This window comes from Hibiscus syriacus, unplaced genomic scaffold, assembly GCF_006381635.1.
Source record: "Hibiscus syriacus cultivar Baekdansim isolate YM2019G1 unplaced genomic scaffold, ASM638163v2 tig00110387_pilon, whole genome shotgun sequence".
NCBI lineage: Eukaryota > Viridiplantae > Streptophyta > Magnoliopsida > Malvales > Malvaceae > Hibiscus > Hibiscus syriacus.
This window is the reverse complement of record NW_024062717.1, coordinates 7,115,515-7,135,866: the sequence shown is the minus strand read 5'-3', so window position 1 is coordinate 7,135,866 and position 20,352 is coordinate 7,115,515. Positions and strand designations below refer to the sequence as shown.

The 20,352-nt window shown below is 35.0% G+C and overlaps 3 protein-coding genes across 4 annotated transcripts; 1 reads left to right on the top strand and 2 right to left on the bottom strand.

Moving 5' to 3' along the window:
- The first annotated feature begins 4,437 nt into the window (after window positions 1-4,437).
- On the top strand, window positions 4,438-6,336 carry LOC120122531 (pentatricopeptide repeat-containing protein At3g51320-like). Of its 2 annotated transcripts, none has more exons than XM_039141666.1 (2): window positions 4,438-4,919; window positions 5,017-6,336. In XM_039141666.1, the coding sequence occupies exon 2, from the start codon at window positions 5,017-5,019 to the stop codon at window positions 6,298-6,300; it is 1,284 nt and encodes a 427-aa protein (XP_038997597.1). In that variant the 5' UTR covers window positions 4,438-4,919; the 3' UTR covers window positions 6,301-6,336. The 2 variants fall into 2 exon arrangements, with proteins under 2 accessions (XP_038997597.1, XP_038997596.1); XM_039141665.1 differs by having other exon boundaries at window positions 4,438-4,936.
- A 498-nt stretch (window positions 6,337-6,834) lies between these two features.
- LOC120122619 (SKP1-like protein 1B) lies at window positions 6,835-8,259 on the bottom strand. Its single transcript, XM_039141745.1, has 2 exons — window positions 7,871-8,259; window positions 6,835-7,234 (listed from the first exon to the last, which is right to left on the bottom strand). The coding sequence occupies exons 1-2, from the start codon at window positions 8,165-8,167 to the stop codon at window positions 7,061-7,063; spliced, it is 471 nt and encodes a 156-aa protein (XP_038997676.1). The 5' UTR covers window positions 8,168-8,259; the 3' UTR covers window positions 6,835-7,060.
- A 496-nt stretch (window positions 8,260-8,755) lies between these two features.
- LOC120122770 (probable membrane-associated kinase regulator 2) lies at window positions 8,756-19,988 on the bottom strand. The gene is given in 3 exon segments (XM_039141867.1): window positions 8,756-9,303; window positions 9,306-9,610; window positions 19,984-19,988. Coding segments are annotated over 3 exon segments (858 nt in total).
- Window positions 19,989-20,352: the final 364 nt, after the last annotated feature.

The following is a 20,352-nucleotide window of genomic DNA, read 5'->3' as shown; positions in this document are numbered from 1 at the left end:
CAGGAATATTTAGGAGGTGTCCCGCCAAATTTTAACGATGGTCGGATTCCGTTAAATTGGTTGGATGCAAATTTCCAGAATTTGAATGAGGACGCCTCGGAGGATCAAGTTAAAAAGTATGCATGAACATGCATACTACAGATGATAGGAGGGTTGTTGATACTGGAAAAATTGCGCTTTCCAATTTTACAACCACAAAAATTAATTAAAAAAAATAGTACAATATTTTTTTTTCAAATAATCATATATAAAAAAAATTATCTTACAACGAAAAATTAAACGAACTTCTGAATCAAAAATAAGAAGATTGTTGGGTGATGTTTACGGGTTGAGAGAATTGTTATGTGATGTTTACGGGTTGAGAGGATTGATGTGTGATGTTTTAAGGGTTGAGAGCTTATTATTTATAGCCGAGAGAAAAGTTTAAAAGCCAAGAAATTCGGGTACAATTATAAAAGACGCTGCCCATGCACCACGCTTTTCTGACGTGAGTATCAGCTGATAGAAAGGCGCGGCCCATGCATCGCGCCTATCGCTGGTGTGGCTCCAGCTGGCGTAAGGTGCGGTGCATGGGCCACGCCTTACCCCACGTGGCACCAAATCAGCGTAAGGCGCGGTGGGTCGCGCCTTTCTGCAAAGGGTTCTAGATCCGTAATATTTTCTCTAACGGTGTCTGACATATAAATAATTTAAAAATGGGTGATTTTTCGAGAAAATTACCTTGATAGCGGAGCTTGCATGCCAAAGTTGTTACAAAATTGATCCACTTTGGGTGGTCTAGGAACTGCCAAATAGCGAATAGGGTGATGTGAACATGTGTGTCTCTCCAATGTACCTTTTTAATTAGCTTATCCAAAATTTGAACAATGATTTGTGTTATTTTTAAATATACTAGCCTTCATGCCCAATTACTATCGCGGATTTGATATATAATAATAAAAACACTTATTTTATATTTAATAATTATTATTTCAATATTTTGTATTTGGATGTTTCTTATAGATAAATCTATATAAAAATTATAACTAAATTTGAGATAAATAAAATTATGATATGAAAAATATAAAAATATGATAAATAATATAATCTGAATATTGTTATACATTTAGAGGTAACCTCCGAAAACCTCTCCGTCCACCAGAGTCTTCGACTAGTCTATATCCTTTAAACACATGTTTTTTTATCAACTACAACACAGACAAGACCTTTGATAAGCCATATGATGTGGCTGAATGAAATCTAAAGTCATACCATCAAATCTTGTTAGTCTGATCAATCTACGAATAGCCATCACGGTCTTCGGCTGACTCAGACACTAACAACTACTATATCCCCAATCGTTACTAGAGTGGGGGATGGATCTCTACAATCTCAACACCCTTCTCCTTCATCACCTTCTTCCTCATGAACCTTTCTCTTCACCATAAAACATTGGTCAATGGTCATTCTTTCATCGGATGTAACTTTTCGTCTAAATTAAAAGAGGTGAACAGTTAACGATCAATAACACAATTTCTTTTCATCAACAACTATGGAAAATGGAAACAAGATTTGTATGATCAATTTAACAAATATAGTTCAGTCACCCAAAAAAATAATCTAACTAATGTACCATTGGTCATTTCATATATGATTTACACAAATATAATACAATTCTCAAACACACGATCAAATCTTGACATGAAGATCAAATTTACCCTAAACCAAAGAGAATTGGACATTTGATGAGTGGAAATTCATCTAAAATTGAGTAAATAGCCCTATTAGTATTAATCAAACCTTTTATAGTGCAACCTTAACAAACTATTAAACTTATAAAGGCATTAATTGAAGTATTAAAAGATGCTAAAAGAAATCGCCCCAATGCTCTTTAGATCTTATTGAAACCCTAAAATCATCTCAATCTGATGACAAGATGCAAAATATATTACTAAACTCTCCTCTTCCCATATGTTAAATAACATTTCCTAAATGAGAATTCCTCAATCAAATTCAGCATAAAAGACTAAATTATAGAACAAATGGGGGAAAGTAAATCCCCATTGCATGAAACTTAAAAATATTAAAAATAGGATAAAGTACATAAATGGTCTTTCAACTATAGAGTGTTGTTTTGTTGAATCATTCGACTATTAAAAGTCATTCGACTAAAGGGTGTTGATTTGTTGAGTCGCCTAGCTATTAAAAGTTACAAAATAGTCATCCGACTATTCATATGTTACAAACTCATTTTTTTCTGTTAAAAAGTTGACGGTCGCCTAAGATGGACATTAACATGTTGATTGAAATATGATTAAATTATATTTTAATGATGTCTAGTGATACCTATTGAATTATGTTTCGATATAACAAGTTTAAAGATAAAATGTTTTTGGACTTGAATTAAATTTATTCAAAGTTTTAAAAAGGTTTCAAAAAATAATTCAAAGTCCATTAAATTCGGATTTGAGCAAAAATGCTAAAGGGTGTCAAAGTGCATCCATGCACCTGCCACTAGTGCATCGATGCACTATGCAGTATATCCATGCACTCCATTTCGAATGCACTTAGTGCATCGATGCATCCTGCTGTGCATCCATGCACGAAGGTTGCAACGGCTAGTAACGACTAGTTTATTTGAATTTAATGAAGGGGTATCGATGCACCTTGATAGTGCACCGATGCACCATGTTATGGGCAGCCTTTTTGAGTAGAAAAATCATCCCCAAACGGCTCCAAAACATCCCCAACAGTTATATACGACATCAAACACATTCCAAGCTATAAATACAAGCTAAGGACACTTGAAGAAGTATGAGAATAACTATCCAAGCAATCAAACACAAGAGAAGAGTTTTTCATTCTTATTTCATCTTTCTCTTGTAAATATTTTGTTCTTGTGAGCTCAATCTTGTAAACACCTACCTTAGAGAGGTTTTCTTGTTTACATCTTTTATCCTTTTATAAAGGGGAAATGTTCTAGCTTATCCGTGTAAAAGCTAGGAAAATGTTTTAGTTTAGCCTGGAAAAACTAGGGAGTTGTAAGGTTATCTATTTGTCCTCAAAAGAAAGAACAAATTAGTGAATTTGTTGGAAAATCTTTGGTGAGGAGCTAAGGTAGTGGATGTAGACTTTGGTTGAGAAAGTCGAACCACTCTAAATTACTGTACAATTTTCTATCTTTCAATCTCCTTACTCCCTAAACACAAAACCGTTCCGACCCCTCTTTGCAAACCGTTCCGGTTGTCGAATCGAGCTTCCGAAAATCCCAACAATACCGTCGTTGCTTTCAAAAACTGGCTCCGCGATATAATGTAAACGAATAGTCGATCTACAAAATACAACTCAAACGGTTATGAGATTAGATTTTATCATATCAGTCAACAGGTTAACGTCTAACTCAGGCGACCACTAATTTTTTAACAAAAAAAGATGAGTTTGGAACATATGAATACTTGAGAGACCATTTTACTTTTAATAATCGAATGACTCAATAAAATAACGCTCTATAGTCGAAAAATCATTTTGTAACTTTTAATATTTTATGAATACAAAAATGTAATACTATATAGTCGAGAGACCGTATTTTATGTTGTAAAATACTGACACATAAATGAGGGTATTGGCATTCACCCAGTAGATATGAGTTCATTTCCAGGCAAATTTGTATTCCCCCCCCCCCAACCCCCAAAATTTATTTCCTTCTCGCTAGAAATCAACATGAAAAGAAGAAAACCAGGAAACCTGCTTAACCCTTTTCAATGCATTAATTTGGCACTGCAATTCATTTTGTGATTATAATGTATATCTATTCAAAATTTTATAGCTTATTAATAATTTATACACATTATGCGGATACAATTATTTAAATTTAATTTTTTTTTTAAATATAATATTACTTTTTATCACTGAAACCTCTCAACGAATTCCTACAATTCAAAGAAAGAACAAAATGTTACTATGATCAAATACTGAAACTAAAAATGAAAAATACCAATAATTTGTCATGGCCTGTTTATCCTTTGGTTTAATCTTGGTTTTAACCCCTCTACTGTTTGGAAATTTAAGATATGATCCCTTTACTTTGGTCCCAATAACCTGACCCGGTTAACATAAATATTAAAATGGCTTGAAGTTGAAATGATTTAAATCTAAAATAATTTAAACAAGTAAATGCACATTGTTCGTAATGACTTGAACTTAAAATGATAGACACGATTAATGTAAACCTAAATGATCCAAATCTAAAATAAATTAAACCCAAAATATTCGAATAGGAAATCATCTAAAAATAAATAAATTGATTTGAATTTAAATTGGTAAAAAAAATTAAAATATGAATTAATTCGACTCATTGTGACCCGATGTAAATCAAACCAATTAAGCATTCAAGAGGAGCATTTTGTTAAAGAAACCCATTATCTTCTGGGTTTGGTGGACCCAAGTTTCGGGCTTTCGGCTATATGGAATGATCCCTAATTTGCTAACCAGGAACAACAATTTTGAAGAATGTCCCTCACTATTTTCTCTGCTACAGGCCTCTCCTTTTGAGCTTCAGTAACATGCTTCAATGGCGGCAATCAAATTGAGTTGGAGGAGAAAGCATCAAAACAAAGTCCCAAATGAATGGCAAGAATGTCCATTCGTGAACTCCTCCGTTTCAGATACACCATCTTCGCTAACCCAACTCTCCTCTCCTCTTCACCAAAACCCAATCACCGATTTCCATCGCCGTTTTATTCTACCGAGTCCAGAGCAATCACGTTTCCCTGGCGAATAACCCTTTCGATTCTCGATTCGTGTCCAGATATAAAGAAACTGTTTCAAATCCAAGCTCACTTGATTACTTCGGGTCTATTCCAAAATCCCTTTTGGGTGGACAGGGTTTTGATGCATTCTTCAAAGTTCGGCTACATTGATTATACTGTTTCGATCTTCCGGTGCATTGGGGATCCTGGTACTTTCCGTGTTAATTCCGTTATCAAAGCTTACTGTTTTAGTTCTTTGCCCCATCAAGCTGTGGTTTTTTATTTCCAGATGCGAACTCATGGATGCTTTGTTCCAAACAGTTATACTTTTCTGCCACTTTTAAGCTCTTGTTCGAAAATGGGTTGTTCTAAATCTGCCCGAAAGTGTCACGCCCAGGCAATTAAATTTGGTGTCGTTAATAATTTGCCTGTATACAACTGCTTGATTCATATGTATGGTTGTTGTGGGATTCTTGAGTTTGCTAAGAAAGTGTTCCTTGAAATGTCTCGAAGGGATATTGCCTCATGGAACTCTTTCATTGATGCCTGTGTTAAAGTTTGGGATTTGGGTCTGGCTCACAATCTGTTTGATAGAATGCTTGAAAAGAATGTGATTTCTTGGAATATTATGATTAAGGGGTATTTAAAAGCTGGGAATCCGGGGTGTTCATTGAAGTTATTTAGACAAATGGTGGGAACTGGATTTATGGGGAATGAGAAGACTGTTGCTAGTGTGCTTAGTGCCTGTTCTAAGTCGGCTAGATTAAAGGAAGGGAGATCCGTTCATGGATTTTTAATCAAGAATGGCATGAAGTCGAATGTAATAATTGATACAGCTTTGGTTAATTTGTATTGTAACTGCCAGAAAGTAGGATTAGCTCGTAGGATGTTTGATAAGATCACAAATAGGAATCGAGTTTGCTGGAATGCCATGATTTTGGGGCACTGCATTCATGGTAATCCAGCAGATGGTCTAAAATTATTCGCGGATATGATTGATCGATGCAAGGTTAGAGGAGAAGAGGGAATTTCTCCCGACGAAATTTCTTTCGTTGGCGTTCTAAGTGCTTGTGCTCGTGCGAGATTGGTAACAGAGGGCAGAAACTATTTCAGCCAAATGAAAAACAAATTCGGTATAAAGCCAAACTTTGCACATTATTGGTGCATGGCGAATCTTTATGTTGGTGCCGAACTTTCACTAGAGGCGGAGGAGATCCTAAGGCAAATGTCGGATTGTGCTGAGGATTTATCATCTGACTCTGTGATCTGGGCTAACTTGCTCATCTCTTGTCGATTTAGGGAAGGTGCGACTGTTGGGGAAAGAATAGCCAAATGTTTGATCGAAAAAGAGCCAAAAAACTTCTCATATTATAAGTTATTGATGAATGTGTATGGTGTGGCAGGGCAGTGGGAGGATGTTGCTAGAGTAAAACAGTTAATGAAGGATAGGGGGATAGAAAGAGTTGCTGGGTGTAATCTTGTAGATTTGAAAGGCATTGTTCACAATTTAAAAGTAGATGAACTATGGAGGGAGAGTGTGGAGCAAAGGGATGCTAAGCTTGCTGAAAGCTAGTTTACTTTTGCCCGATACTATTTTACCAGTTCATTGTTTTTGATAATGCAAATGCATTTTTACTTGAAATAACATGTTCCCCATTGATACAAACAAATGCTATTTCACCCAACTTCAACAGCTTCGCTTTACAAAGTATGCAAAAGGTGCCCCTTGACAAAACATTGACTGTCTAAGCTTATAATCCCTCGTTAATATTACTCAACTTTGATTCAATGTACAATGTCATTTATAAACTTGGATATAATTTAATTATAGGATTTTGATTTTGTTCTCAATATTGATATAATACCTTTTCATGTTTATTTGTGTTCAAATGTACACAATCAAATCGAAGTTTAATACAAATTCCATTAAGGAAAAATAAAAATAAAAATTTCTTGTGCAATAACACCAAATTAAAGATCTGTTCGACAGTATGGAAGTTAATATGGTAGGAGAAGAAAAACAAACCAAATTCATTTTCATCCCTTTCTCTTTTACTTTATAAATTCTAGGAGCATATATATAGCTACGGAGAAACAACCAAAATCATTGTGACAAACGCAATTTAGACAAACCATTCTCGTTCATATCATAAACCATGATTTAAGGATCATTACAAACTTGGTCTGGTGAAGTTATAAGACATGTAGGAACATAAACGACACTTTGAAGTGTTTAAACAGCTCAGAAAGTACGGATGAAAAGTCAGAGCAATAGAATAAATTTTATAAAGAAGTTTGATACAATCGAACAGGCACCGGAATAGCCGAAACTTTCACTCAAATGCCCACTGATTCTCCCTACGAACCTCTTCCTCCTCTTCAGGGGTGAAGTCATTCTTGATATTGAAAGTCTTCCGGATCTCTTCCGGGGTCTTTCCCTTGATCATGTCGGCAACAGTTTGACAAGTAAGATCCAGTAAGCCCTTGATGTTCAAATAGTTGGCTGCCTGCAAATGTATATTACATCGACGACATATAATTTTCACAGAAGGCCGAATGAAATAAGACACGAGCAACAATTATGGATTTTTTTCTTATTGGTTAACTGAAAACATATATGCAACCTAAACCACAATATTGAAATATCAATTCTCATGCTGGGTTTCTTGCTTACTTTTATTTGTTAAAACCAGGAATTTATAGCGAATCAAACTTTTTCATCTAATGAAAATCACAAATTTGGTTTCTGCTTCTAAAGTGAAACAACAGCATTAAACAATTGTAACAACAAAGCAAAAACATGATAATTATACCATGAATTTTACTTGGCTTATAGAAATAAGTAGCACAACTTTGTTTATATCCTTAGTAATACTAAGTATAGGCGATGGCATATTCTAATCCATGACATCTCTACGAATTGATAGACAATGGTATATTCTAATTCTTTAGCAAAATCAAGACACCAACAAATCACCAAATGTGAACAAATTGAAACGTAATCATCTTTGCATTCAGCCACATGCCAACCATATCAAAAACTGCAACAGATCCCGATTATTATACGCCCAAAATAAACTATTTGTTAAAAAAATAAACAAAGAAAAAGAAAACAAGGGAAAAGAGAAGGAAAGGGGGCTGACCAGAATGAGATCGAATAGAGTGGCTTGATCGACTTTGACAAAGTCAGCATCCCAACTCTTAAGTTCGTCATCGGCGGATCGATCGTCAGTCTTAGGAGCCTCGACGTGCTTTTTGCAGTATTCAATGACCTTCGCTAGGATCTTACTGGTAACATTAGGCAACGGTATCCCGTTATCAGCACAATCGTCCTCGATCATATGCTTTATCGTCTGCGATTCCAACGCCACCGCTTCGTCAACCTCGAACGATTCGCCGTCCGAGCTCTTCAGTGTAATCTTCCTCCCTGACGACGACATGTTCGCTATCAATTTCTCAAAAGATTTGAAACGGGAATCGGCTAATTAGGGTTTTTTCCTTCTTTTTTATGGGGGAAGAAATTAGGGATATTTTATAGCGCGGGAGGAGGGGGAGGTCTTGGGAAGGGTCGGTTTCTTTATGAAACAGTTGCGATTAGAGACGTGGCGTCACTGTGTTCCTTAAGTTCTCATCGAATCAGTAAAACGTCGACACGTGTTATTCACGATGCGAAAACGGTCTGTTCAGCATTTGAATTTTAGCTTATTTAGTATTTGCGTTTTGAGGTGAGATTAGGAGCCTTTATCTCTTTCTTTCTTTTTTAATATTAAAGGGTAAACTGTACTATTAGTTCCTTTTATTTTTGGTATGATTGATTTTGGTCCCGATTTAAAAATTAAACGTGTTTCCGTCTTTTATGTTATCTTATGTTATCGATCCACGTCACGTGTCGTCGTCGTCTTCTTCTTCTTCTTCTCCTTCTTTTTCTTCTTCTTCGTGCGACCAGCACTCACAATGAAAGATTGAGAAAGACAAAAACGAAATCAAAATTGATTCAGAAACAAAACATGGGAAAAATGGTTTCATCTTCAATCCAATTGACAAGCTTTAGCTGAAACACCTCGAGAAGAGCTATTAAAGGATCTCTTGCAATGCAAGATGGCGCTTTGGATTCCATCATCTTGCTGCAACAGAGAATCGTCTCTCCTGTTTGACAAAACCGTCATCGGAGATATCGCCGCCACGGCGAAGGAAGCCGACCTACTCTTTCCCAGATGCTTACAAACCACTCTAATCCCTACCGGAATATTCACATATGCCTTCTCCGAAACCGCTGTATACGGTGACGTGATTGGTTTTAAAGACCCTGAAAACCTTAACTTCTCATCGTACCTTCTCGAAACCCTAACGTAGAGAGGCTTAACTTTGTTCAAGTATTTTCGCATTACATACTTGGAGAATTTCTTCAACCTCAACAAGAAAACTCGAAACTTGGTGACTGATTTCAACAACGAGACAGGGTATTGAGAAGGCTTTGAGTCTAAACAAGAGTTTGGCTCGAAGGAAACTAATCTCCCTTTAAAGAACAGATCATCGGAAGGAGATAGAGTTAAGTTGGGATCAGAACGATCGTCGTTGAGGAGAGTGCGAAATCGAACTCCCTTTCATCATCGGAGCAATCGTAATCAAATTTTGCGTCAATGTTGTAGTTTTGGTCCTCAATTTCTTCACCTGCAACATTGTTTCCTCCATCTCTATCTTCATCCGGAACCGCAAGTTCCAAGTCGAAGAAAGGCCTATCATCATCCCCGTCGCTGTCGTCACCACCATCTTTCCTATCCACCGCTGTAACAATCGTATCTGAGCTGCCAGAAGTGGCGGCGACGAAAGAGGCTGCATTATCAAAAGCATTACCACCATCTACAACGATAGTCCCGCCCCCTCTCCAATACCAAAGCAAGCTAAAAGCTTATGTGACTGGAATAGCCAGAATAGAGTAGAAAGAGGAAGAGTTAAGTTTTTTATATAGCTTTTCTTTTCGCAGTGAGAGAGAGAGGAGGTGGTACTTAAATTTTGTTTCTTGTTTAAAGATGGATTTTCTCAGGAACTACGGACTAATATACAATTAATATACAGCGTTATCAGATATATTAAAAGATATTTGATAAATTTAGTTTAACACTATCAGAAATATCGAGTAATAATAATGTAATAGGTGAAAATCATGAAGAAATATTAAAAATATTTGGCAACCGACAAACTTAGCTTGTCGGTTTGTGTCGATACTTTATAAAAATATATTAATCCATAACAATATAACAGGTAAAAAAATGACAAAATCGGTCTATAAATGACAAAACAGGTAAAGCGCTACCGGATATATTGAAAGTGTCGATACTTTATAAAAATGTATCGATCTATAATAATATAACAGGTAAAAAATGACAAAACCGGTCTATAAATGACAAAACAGGTAAAGCGCTACCGGATATATTGAAAGTGTCGATACTTTATAAAAATGTATCGATCCATAACAATATAACAGGTAAAAAAAATGACAAAACCGGTCTATAAATGACAAAACAGGTTAAGCGCTACCAGATATGTTGATAGTGTCGATACTTTATTATAAGTATCAACAATTTTAGAATTTAAAAGAGAATAAGTTATAACACTAATAAAGTGTCGATACTTTATAAAAATGTATCGATCCATAATAATATAACAGGTAAAAATATGACAAAACCGGTCTCGAAATGACAAAACCGGTAAAGAGCTATCGGATATGTTGAAAGTGTCGATATTTTATTATAAGTATCGACACTTTTGGAATTTAAAAGATATGTTGAAAGTGTCGATACTTTATTATAAGTATCGACACTTTTAGAATTTAAAAGAAAATAAGTTATAGCGCTAATAAAGTGTCGATACTTTATAAAAATGTATCGATCCATAATAATATAAAAGGTAAAAATATGACAAAATCGGTCTCGAAATGACAAAACCGGTAGTAAAAAAGTGTGTTTGTGTGATCATTTTTATTTCAGAATTTTTATTTTTTAATACAAAAATTTGAATATTTTAAACAAAACTCAGTAAGAAAATAACAAAAACTTTACAGTAACAACAGAATAACATTGGGAAACCCACCATATTATCAGTTTCTCAAAGAACAAAAACCCAGAAACAGACATCTCTCAACGCAAACTTATGATATACTCTTATTATCTCTATATGGAGGATAAAGTTAGGTCAGTTTTAGTTTTATTTTTTTGTTAGGATTTTGTGTCATTGAAATTGTTGATTGAAAAACTCAAACTGGTGCACGCATAAGTGTCGATGCATTTATGAAAAGTATCGATCCAAAAAACATCGAAATCGATAATTATTATGAAACAAGTAAATTTACAATGTAACCGGTAAAAATATACTGGTTAATTAGCAAATAGGTTTACATTATGTATCGACACTCTTTAAATATGTGTCGGTACTTTTTTCCCAAAATGAAAGCACAACAAGGTGCACGCATAAAGTGTCGATACATTTAAAATTGTATCAATCCCAAACACATCAAAACCAATAATTATAATGTAATAGGTAAATTTGTATTATTACCGGTTTAAATATACATGTTTAGTTAGAAAATAGGTCAATATAAGTGCTATCTATTACATTATATAAGCGTTACCTAATATATTATTGTACTTGATAATATTTCCGGTTAAATGATATAACATAACCGGTCTAAATTTTAACCGGTCACTTATTTAACAGGTCACGCCGCTTTTTAGCCGTCGCACAATAGAAGTTCCCGTTTAAGCTACTTCCTGGCAATAAGAAGAAGAAGAAGAAACGCAGTGTGTGTGTTTTTAAAATTTTTAATTATAACCTAACACTTCCGTCAAGAATTAACGAGAAATTTATGGTTATGGGACTAAAATTGAATGAATTAATAATATAAGAGTCAAAAAATTTTAAATTGATATTAGTATAGTTTAACCTTTAATAAAAGAGAAAATCGCCTCAGTGACCAAAAATGCCTTATAATATACGATTTTAACCAACTTTTTTTGGATTTTCCAAAATGACCAACAAAATCGCAATGCGAAATAAAAATCGCAACGCGATCTCCAGAATCGCAAATCAGTTCCCAGAATCGCAACGCGATTATGAAGAATCACAATGCGATAGTACAATTTCGCATTGCGATTTTCCATAATCGCAACGCGAATATGAAAATCGCAATGCGAACATATAAATCGCAACGCGATTCTGACTATCGCAACGAATATCCTTAAAATCGCAACGCGTATCCGTAAATCGCAACGACAATACGTAAAATCGCAACGCGTATCCATAAATCGCAACGAGAATACGTAAATCGCAACGCATATCTGTAAATCGTAACGAGAATACGTAAATCGCAATGCGTATCTGTAAATCGCAATGCCAATACGTAAATCGCAATGCGAATACGTAAATCGCAATGCGAATACGTAAATCGCAATGAGATTCTGACTATCGCAATACTGAATTTCAAATTCGCAACTCGATTTCTGAATTCGCAACAGGTTTTAATTTCGCAACACAAATGTTTTGGGTATATAACTACGCAGCAGCAACAACTCATAACCTAAATCCCTAAATCGCAACTCATTCCATCTCCATCTATCACTCTCTCCGACGACATCCGTTCCTATATCCAATGACATCCTTCCCCATCCGGCAACAAGTTTTAGTTTCGCAGCTCGTTTGTTTAGTAAATTAATTTACAATAATGAAATCATCTAATGTTGATTATGTTTGGATAGATTTGTGTTTTGGAGGGTCATGGGAGAATGTTCATGGTGTTTTACAATATATGTCTTTACCCATGAATCTTCAACTAAAACTGTCATTAAAAAAGTTAACTTATGAAACTCTAATGTTACGTGTTGAAAATAAATAGAATTTAGAGCCCCTAAGTGGATTTAGGCTATCTTATCAGAGAAATGGTAAAGTTTATTTGTCAACCGACAATGAAGATGTTTAACGATTCATTGCTTACATTAGTGTTTCAAGTGATGATGTTACATTGTATGTTGTTAAACCTAGAAGTAGTGAAGTTGGGTCAGTAGCGGGTAGTAATCAACTAAGTTTTTCAACCCCAGTTTATGGTACTCAAAATTTAATGGTTCCACCACAATTTCATCACCAAGCAAATATTGTTTCACCACATTTCCAATACCAAACACAATCTCAAAACCCACAACCTTTCCCTAATCCAAATCCCAATCAACTTTCAGCACCAAATTCTGATTTTCGTATTGACCAGTTAGACGATGATGAGCCAACAGAAAAAATTGTGAGTACTAGTCAGTATTCGAAATTTGATCTTGGTCAATACCCGTACTTTGATCTTGGTCAATACTCGGATTTTGATGATTTTTCAGAAGAAAAAACAGACCCTGCGTGTAATGATTTTGATATTGGTCAATACCCGAATTTTGATGATGAAACAACTGTTGCCGAGGAAGATTTTGTTGATGATAATGAGGAGGAAGTTACGCCTGTAAATGAACATGTTGAACATCCATTCTGTAATTCATATAACACCGAAGAAGAAAAATAAGAAGAAGAAATCCCCAAAGAAAAGTCCCCGAAGAAAATACCACGGGAGTATAACTGGAATATGCCAGAATTACTTCAGATACCGGAAGAAGAGTTGGTAAAGATAGCAGTTGATTGTTACACAAAATTATTCGTATCAAGAAAGATGATTGTTTTGATACAAAGGAAGACTTGAAGATAGCTTTGTATACGAAATGTGTGGAAGATGGCTATCAACTAAAAGTTAACAAATCAAGCAAAGATCGTTTCGAAACAAGGTGTATGATTGACAAAAACTGTATGTGGCGTATGATTGCAAAGAGGATAAAAGATTGTGAAATGTTTCAAGTTAGGACTTTTATTGATAAACATACATGTTCAAGAACCCAAGTTTTTCCTCACCATAGACAGGCAAACAAAAAGGTGTTGGGTGGTTTTCTGGCTGAGTTAATGTTTTTGAATGGTAGGGTATATCGGGGACATGAAATTATGACTGACATGAATGCTCGGTTCAAGATTAGTATCTCATATTCTCAAGCTTGGAGAGCCAAAGGTTATGCCTTGGAATTGTTGAGGGGGTCGCCAGAAGCATCGTTTGCCCAACTGCCGGCTTATTGTCACAATTTAAAGCTGAAAAATCCTGGGTCGGTAACTCATATCAAAACAGATAGAGATGGACGCTTTGAGTTGTTGTTTATCGCCATTGGTGCTGCGGTTAGTAAATCAATATAATTTTGTTGACTCATTTTTGTTAGTTACATGTATTTCATATTTAAATGATTATATTTCTTGTGTATATGATTTTGTAGATTCGTTCGTTTATTAATTGCATGCGCGCAGTTATTATAGTTGACGGAGCACATTTAAAAGGTCGATACCTTGGAGTAAACTTATTAGCAGTAGCCATGGATGCTAACAATGGGATACTGCCAATAGCTTACGGGGTTGGCAAATTTGAAACCTCTGATTCATGGACATGGTTCACGGGGCATCTTAGGGATTGCATATGTCCTATTAGCAATCTGACAATCATATCCGATAGGGCAAACTCAATTGACAACGCTGTTAGAAGGTGTTTCCCAGATGCTTTTCATGGACTTTGTGGTGTTCATTTGTATAGAAATCTAAAATCAAGGTCTGCTGGTATAAAAACTCACAAATGGACATACTGGAAGGCTGTAAAAGCTTATCGGGAAGTGGATTTTAATAAGCATATAAACTGTTTAAGACGTGTTTTGCCTCAGTGTGCTCAAACACTAGAAGATGTCGGGTTTGAAAGATGGTCAAGAGTACATCAACTTGGAGCAAGATATGGTTTCATGACGTCTAATAGTGCAGAATCAATCAACGCTCTAAGTCGTCATTCCCGAAAATTACCCATTACTATGTTAATGGAGTTTTTCGAGCCTCTATTCAACAGTGGTACTACAAGAAAAGAAACCATGCAGGTATTATTTCTTTAAATTCGTAACTTATCATATATTTTACTAAGTATTATTTATTTAAATTTACAGGAACATTGGAACATCGTGTTACACCATGGACAGAAAAAAAGATAACGAAACGTGTTGTGAAGTCAACGTCATGGAGAGTTGAACCATGTTCAAACACTTTGTTTGAAGTACTGGATAATAACTTAAATGGGCTTGTCTATCTAAATGCAAAGACGTGTAGTTGTATGAAATGGCAAACATCTGGTTATCCGTGTGGCCATGTTATAAAAGTTTCTCTTCATCTAAACCAAGATGATTCAAGCGCATACGCTATGGATTGCTACACTACAAAAGTATATTGACAGACTTATGGCGAGATTGTCTACCCTATTCCACATCCTTCTGAGTGGGACATACCAGATGACTTACAAACAGTTTTGCCACCAGCCATGGACAGAAGGCTACCTGGCCAACCAAAAAGTCACGATCGTATACCGTCTAAGGGTGAAGAGAAGAAGAGATCGACATGCAGTCGGTGCAAGGAAATTGGTCATACAAGGTTGACATGTGGATCACCAGTGCCATCACAATCATATTTTCCTCTACCAAAATATGGATCCTCATCAAAATCCCAATCACAACCGGCTTCACCTTTTGGGACTGTTAACTTAGGTGATTTTTAAATGCAAACGTTGTATTATGTGTATATTATGTGTGAACTTTTAACATTTTCAGTTAGGCATGTATTAGTAACTTGAGTTTGAACATTGCTATGATAAGTTCAGTTGTTATCACTTATTAGACATTCATTTGACTATCGCAATGCGGAATTGACTATCGCAACGCGAAAATGACTATATCAACGAGAGAATCGCAATGTGAAATAAAAATCGCAATGCGAAATGAAAATCACAATGCAAAATGAAAAGCGCAACGCGAAATGAAAATCGCAACGAGTGTATTTCCATAAAGGCTCAAACAAAGCCTGACAAAGTGTATTTCGACCCATCGCCACGCAAACTTTTGCGGTCATCAAAGGCAGACGACAACTTAGTCCACGTAGCTTTCCATATATACGAACCCCACGGAAACAGATTCTATGCATTTAGGTCCTCTACCAATAATATTAGCTCCTGAGGAATAGGTTGTCTGGCCTCTCTGCCTAAAAAGCCGGCAACCAAAAGTACTAGAAAGCATACTCGGACAACATCAACGTCATTCATCCGAGTAAAACCATCTTTCTTATTAAACAATTTCTTCAGGTCTTCGACGTGTAAGTTCGGCTTCTCTATTGACTCATCAGGAAAAACCCAGGATAACCATGATGGGCGGGTGATATGACGAGTGTACCGGCCTACATCATCGTGTCCGAATCGTAGACCAGTGATTAAGCAGAACTCCTTCCGCCCAAAACAAGTATACGCCGGTGGAAAATGAAACCATATCTCTTCCTCACCATGTTGCATACTGTCGGGTAGATCGTTAGTCATGGTCTAAAGCCACAAATGGGTCAAATTAGCATCTCCACCCGGATGCTGTACTCTCAGCCATGGCCCGAAGCATGTTTCCTTAAACAATTTTTTTTGTGCAGGTGAAAGCTTCGAAGCAATTGTAGTGGCTAGGCTAACTTTATTCCTTAATGTCAATGAAGCCGAAGAAAATTTCTACAAAAACAATAAACATACCAAGTTAGATATACCAAAAACTACACTGTGAAGATATACAAAAAACAATAAACATAAAGAGTAGTAGTTTATTCTTGAAACTAAAATTTGCAACACTGTTTTGTCTTTTGGTTGAAATGAAAATCGCAACGAGATAATGAAAATCGCAACGCGGAAATGACTATCGCAACGCGAAATGAAAATTGCAACGAGAGAATCGCAACGCGAAATTAAAATCGCAACGAGAGAATCGCAACGCGAAATGAAAATCGCAATGCGATTTTGGTTTCGCGTTGCGATTCTCTCGTTGCGATTTTCATTTCGCTCGTTGCGATAGTCAATTTCGTGTTGAGATTTTCATTTTCATGTTGCGATTTTAAGTTTAGAAACTATTCTTCTTCTGCAAATTGAAACTTTAATGGATTGCATTACTTCAACCAAAAGACAAAACAAAGACAAATATTAACTTTACATGGTTAAAGACTAAACAGTTTAGCAGTATTGGCAGCAATCAAATGAATTTAATAAGAAATCTAAGTGAAATGGTTAATCTATTATTGAAATTACCAGTAAACTTATCATCAATTTCAATATGAAAAAACCTAAAATAATGCAAAAATTTCAAAATAAAAATAATTAAAAAAACTAACCCTCGGAGGTTGATTTTCCATTTCTGAATGATTGTGAGGGATTTCTGACCGTGAATTGTTGTGAGGGATTTCGCCGGAGATGGGGACGGAAATCTTCGGAGATGGGGACGGATTTCGCCGTAGAGAGTGAGAGATGGAGATGGGACTGAGTTGTGATTTTTTTAGGTTTTAGGTTATGAGTTGCGATTACGGGATATACTGTGGACGGTTCAGTGTTCTGATAATTATTATTCGTGTTTGGAATTTGAAAATAAAATACGCGTAGCGATTATAATGACGCTTTAAAAATCGCGTTGCGATTTACAGATACGCGTTGCGATTTTACGTATTCGCATTGCGATTTACGGATACGCATTGCGATTTATGTATTCTCGTTGCGATTTACAGATACGCATTACGATTTACGTATTCTCGTTGCGATTTACGGATACGCGCTGCGATTTTACGGATACTCATTGCGATAGTCAGAATCGCGTTGCGATTTATATGTTCGCGTTGCGATTTTCATATTCGCGTTGCGATTATGGAAAATTGCAATGCGAATTTGTACTATCGCATTGCGATTCTGGGAACTGATTTGCGATTCTGGAGATCGCGTTGCGATTTTTATTTCGGATTGCGATTTTTTGGTCATTTTGGTAAATCCAAAAAAAGTTGGTTAAAATCGTATATTATAAGGTATTTTTGGTCACTGAAGCGATTTTCTCTTAATAAAACGCGAGAGAGTGAAATTACAGGCTTATCCTAACACCAAAACGGCAATAACAATTAAAAAATGATAGTTAAAAAAAGGGGTAAACTACACCTGATCACCAAAGTTTGTGTAATTTTTTATTATTATTAAAGTTTCAAAAATTATAAAATAACATTACTATTTTATAACAAAATTATCATTTTACCTAGGCTTGTTAAACGAACCAGACATTTAACGAACCATTTGGTGGAAAGTTCATTTATTTATTAAACGAATAAAGTACATGAATAATATTTTATATTTGTTTAATTAAATGAACGAACAAGAACAAATGGCTAGTTCGTTAATTTACGTTCGTGAACATTCAATAATTCATTCGTTTATATTCATTCATTTATATTTAGTTCAATCTCCATACCCGTTTAAAATGTTAATACCTAATAAATTTTAATCTTAAATCTATTAATATTTTAAAACTCAATTAATTTTAAACACGAATAAAAAACTAAATCAATTAAAGAAAATATAAATTCTAAAATTATTTGGAAAGAAAAAACTCTTCTCAAATATAGATTCAATTAATTTTATGTTTGTTTGTTTATATTCATTTATGTTGTTTATGTTTGTTTACATTCTTTTGTTTGTGTTTGTTTATATTCGTTCGTTTACGTTTGTTCGTTTGTGTTTGTTTATCATTTTAACGAATAAACATGAACAAACTATATTCCTTAACGAATGAATACGAACAATAATTTTTTTTCATTTAGTTGTTCATGTTCGTTCGCTTGTTTAGTTAAAGTTAAATGAACAAACATGAACATATTCTCGTTCGTGTTCGCTAAATTGGTTTACATGCCTAATTCTACCGTTAAAGTCTATTAAATTAATGATATGACATGTTAAGAAAAATTTAATATTCAATTCAGATATAATAATAATAAACATAATAAAAACTCCCAATATTTGTCATTTATTTTAATTATACTATTATTTTTAATAATCGTAACTCTAAAATATCACATATCTTAAAAATAAATTCTGTTTGAATTATCAATTAACGTGAACACTGTTTGTTGCAATGACATAACAACGATAAAATAAAATAAAAAAGAGGTAAATGGGTCAATTTTATCTTTGTACCCCCACTCAATTTATCATTTTCGTTTTTATCATATTTTTATATTAATTTAGTTATCAAAATTGTTCTATTGCATTATCAAAATTGTTCAATTGCATTATTCTATATCTTATCCCTCACTTAAAATTCTAAGTTTATGGCTTTAAGTCATAGATTAACGCTTAAAATCCTAAGTTGATGGTCTGAAGTTAGAGATTAACGTTTAAGGTTATGGGGTTATGATTTAAGGTTGCTTAAGGGAAAATTTTATAGAATGACAATAAGACCAGCGCTGCTGTATGGATTAGAATGTTGGGCAATCAAGAAGGATCACGTAAGGAGGATGGAGGCCGCATAAATGAGAATGTTTCTATGGACATGTGGGAGGACTCTGTAGGACATGACACCAAACTCTGTTATTAGGATGTCCTTCGGGGTGGTGCATGTATCCAAAAATTTGAGGGAGGGAAGACTACGGTGGTTTGGGCATGTGCTTAGGCGACAACCGTCGGATGCGGTCAGGAGGGTAGAGTCGATTACAGTCGACGGTGCCAGAAGGAGAGGACGACCAAGGCGGAAGTGGGAAGACTGCTTGAGATCTGATTTGAAGGATTTAGCCCTTACCGAGGACATGACCTCTGATAGGAAAATATAGAGACTTAAGATCAGGGTAGCCGAGTAATGCGAGTCACAGACATAGGATGTAACATCTCTGTCTTCTTTTTTAATGTCTTTGTAGTAATTTTCATGACTTCTACTTTATATAAGTTAATGTCATTGGAATTTATGAAGGCTTAGAACTAGGGTAGTAGAGTAGTGTTGCCTTAGTTTAGGTGTTAACCCATTTGACTTTATTATTTCTCGTAGCTTGCTATCGTTGACTTCTGTGTATTCTTCTCTTCAGGTTACCTCTTTTTAAATTTAGCCGGGTCTTACTTTTCTGTCTATATGCAAAGTTTTTTACGCAGGGATTTATTTGCATGGATTACTTCCCATTACAGACGCTCATATGAAGACTGCATATGAAGACTGTTCAACTATGTATTTATTTATTTATACATGCATTGCATTTTATCTTTATTTTTAATTTTATAACTGTCGGAGGTCTCCTACAGAAGTTGCTCTCAACCTGGCGTTGGGGGTAACCTACTACCCTAGCTCTCCCTTACCCCATTGCATATGAAAATAGAGTTTTGTTGTTGTTGTATAGAATTATACAATTAAACAATTTTGAGAGTTAAATTGATACGAAAATACAACAATGACGAAAGTATTAAATTAATTCTATTACAAAGACAAAAATAACCCTTAAACCTTATATATATATATATATTGCATAAAAAAGTAAATATTAAGGGGTTTTCCAGTATGTCCAACGTGAACATTTTATAACATTATTTATTTATATAAATTTGTGTTATTTAAAAAATATATAAATTATAAATTAAAAAAATTATGAATTTTAAAGAAACTTAAAATATGACTAATTAAAACTAATAAATATTAGATAACAAGTCGTTGAACTGCAGTATCTTCGG

Bases quoted from the DNA above. Each gene is read 5' to 3' on its own strand.
- LOC120122531 (XM_039141666.1), top strand. From the start codon at position 5,017: ATGCGAACTCATGGATGCTTTGTTCCAAACAGTTATACTTTTCTGCCA.
- LOC120122619 (XM_039141745.1), bottom strand. From the start codon at position 8,167: ATGTCGTCGTCAGGGAGGAAGATTACACTGAAGAGCTCGGACGGCGAA. The intron at 7,235-7,870 runs GTCAGCCCCCTT...ATACATTTGCAG, and splicing joins CTCTATTCGATCTCATTCTG to GCAGCCAACTATTTGAACAT.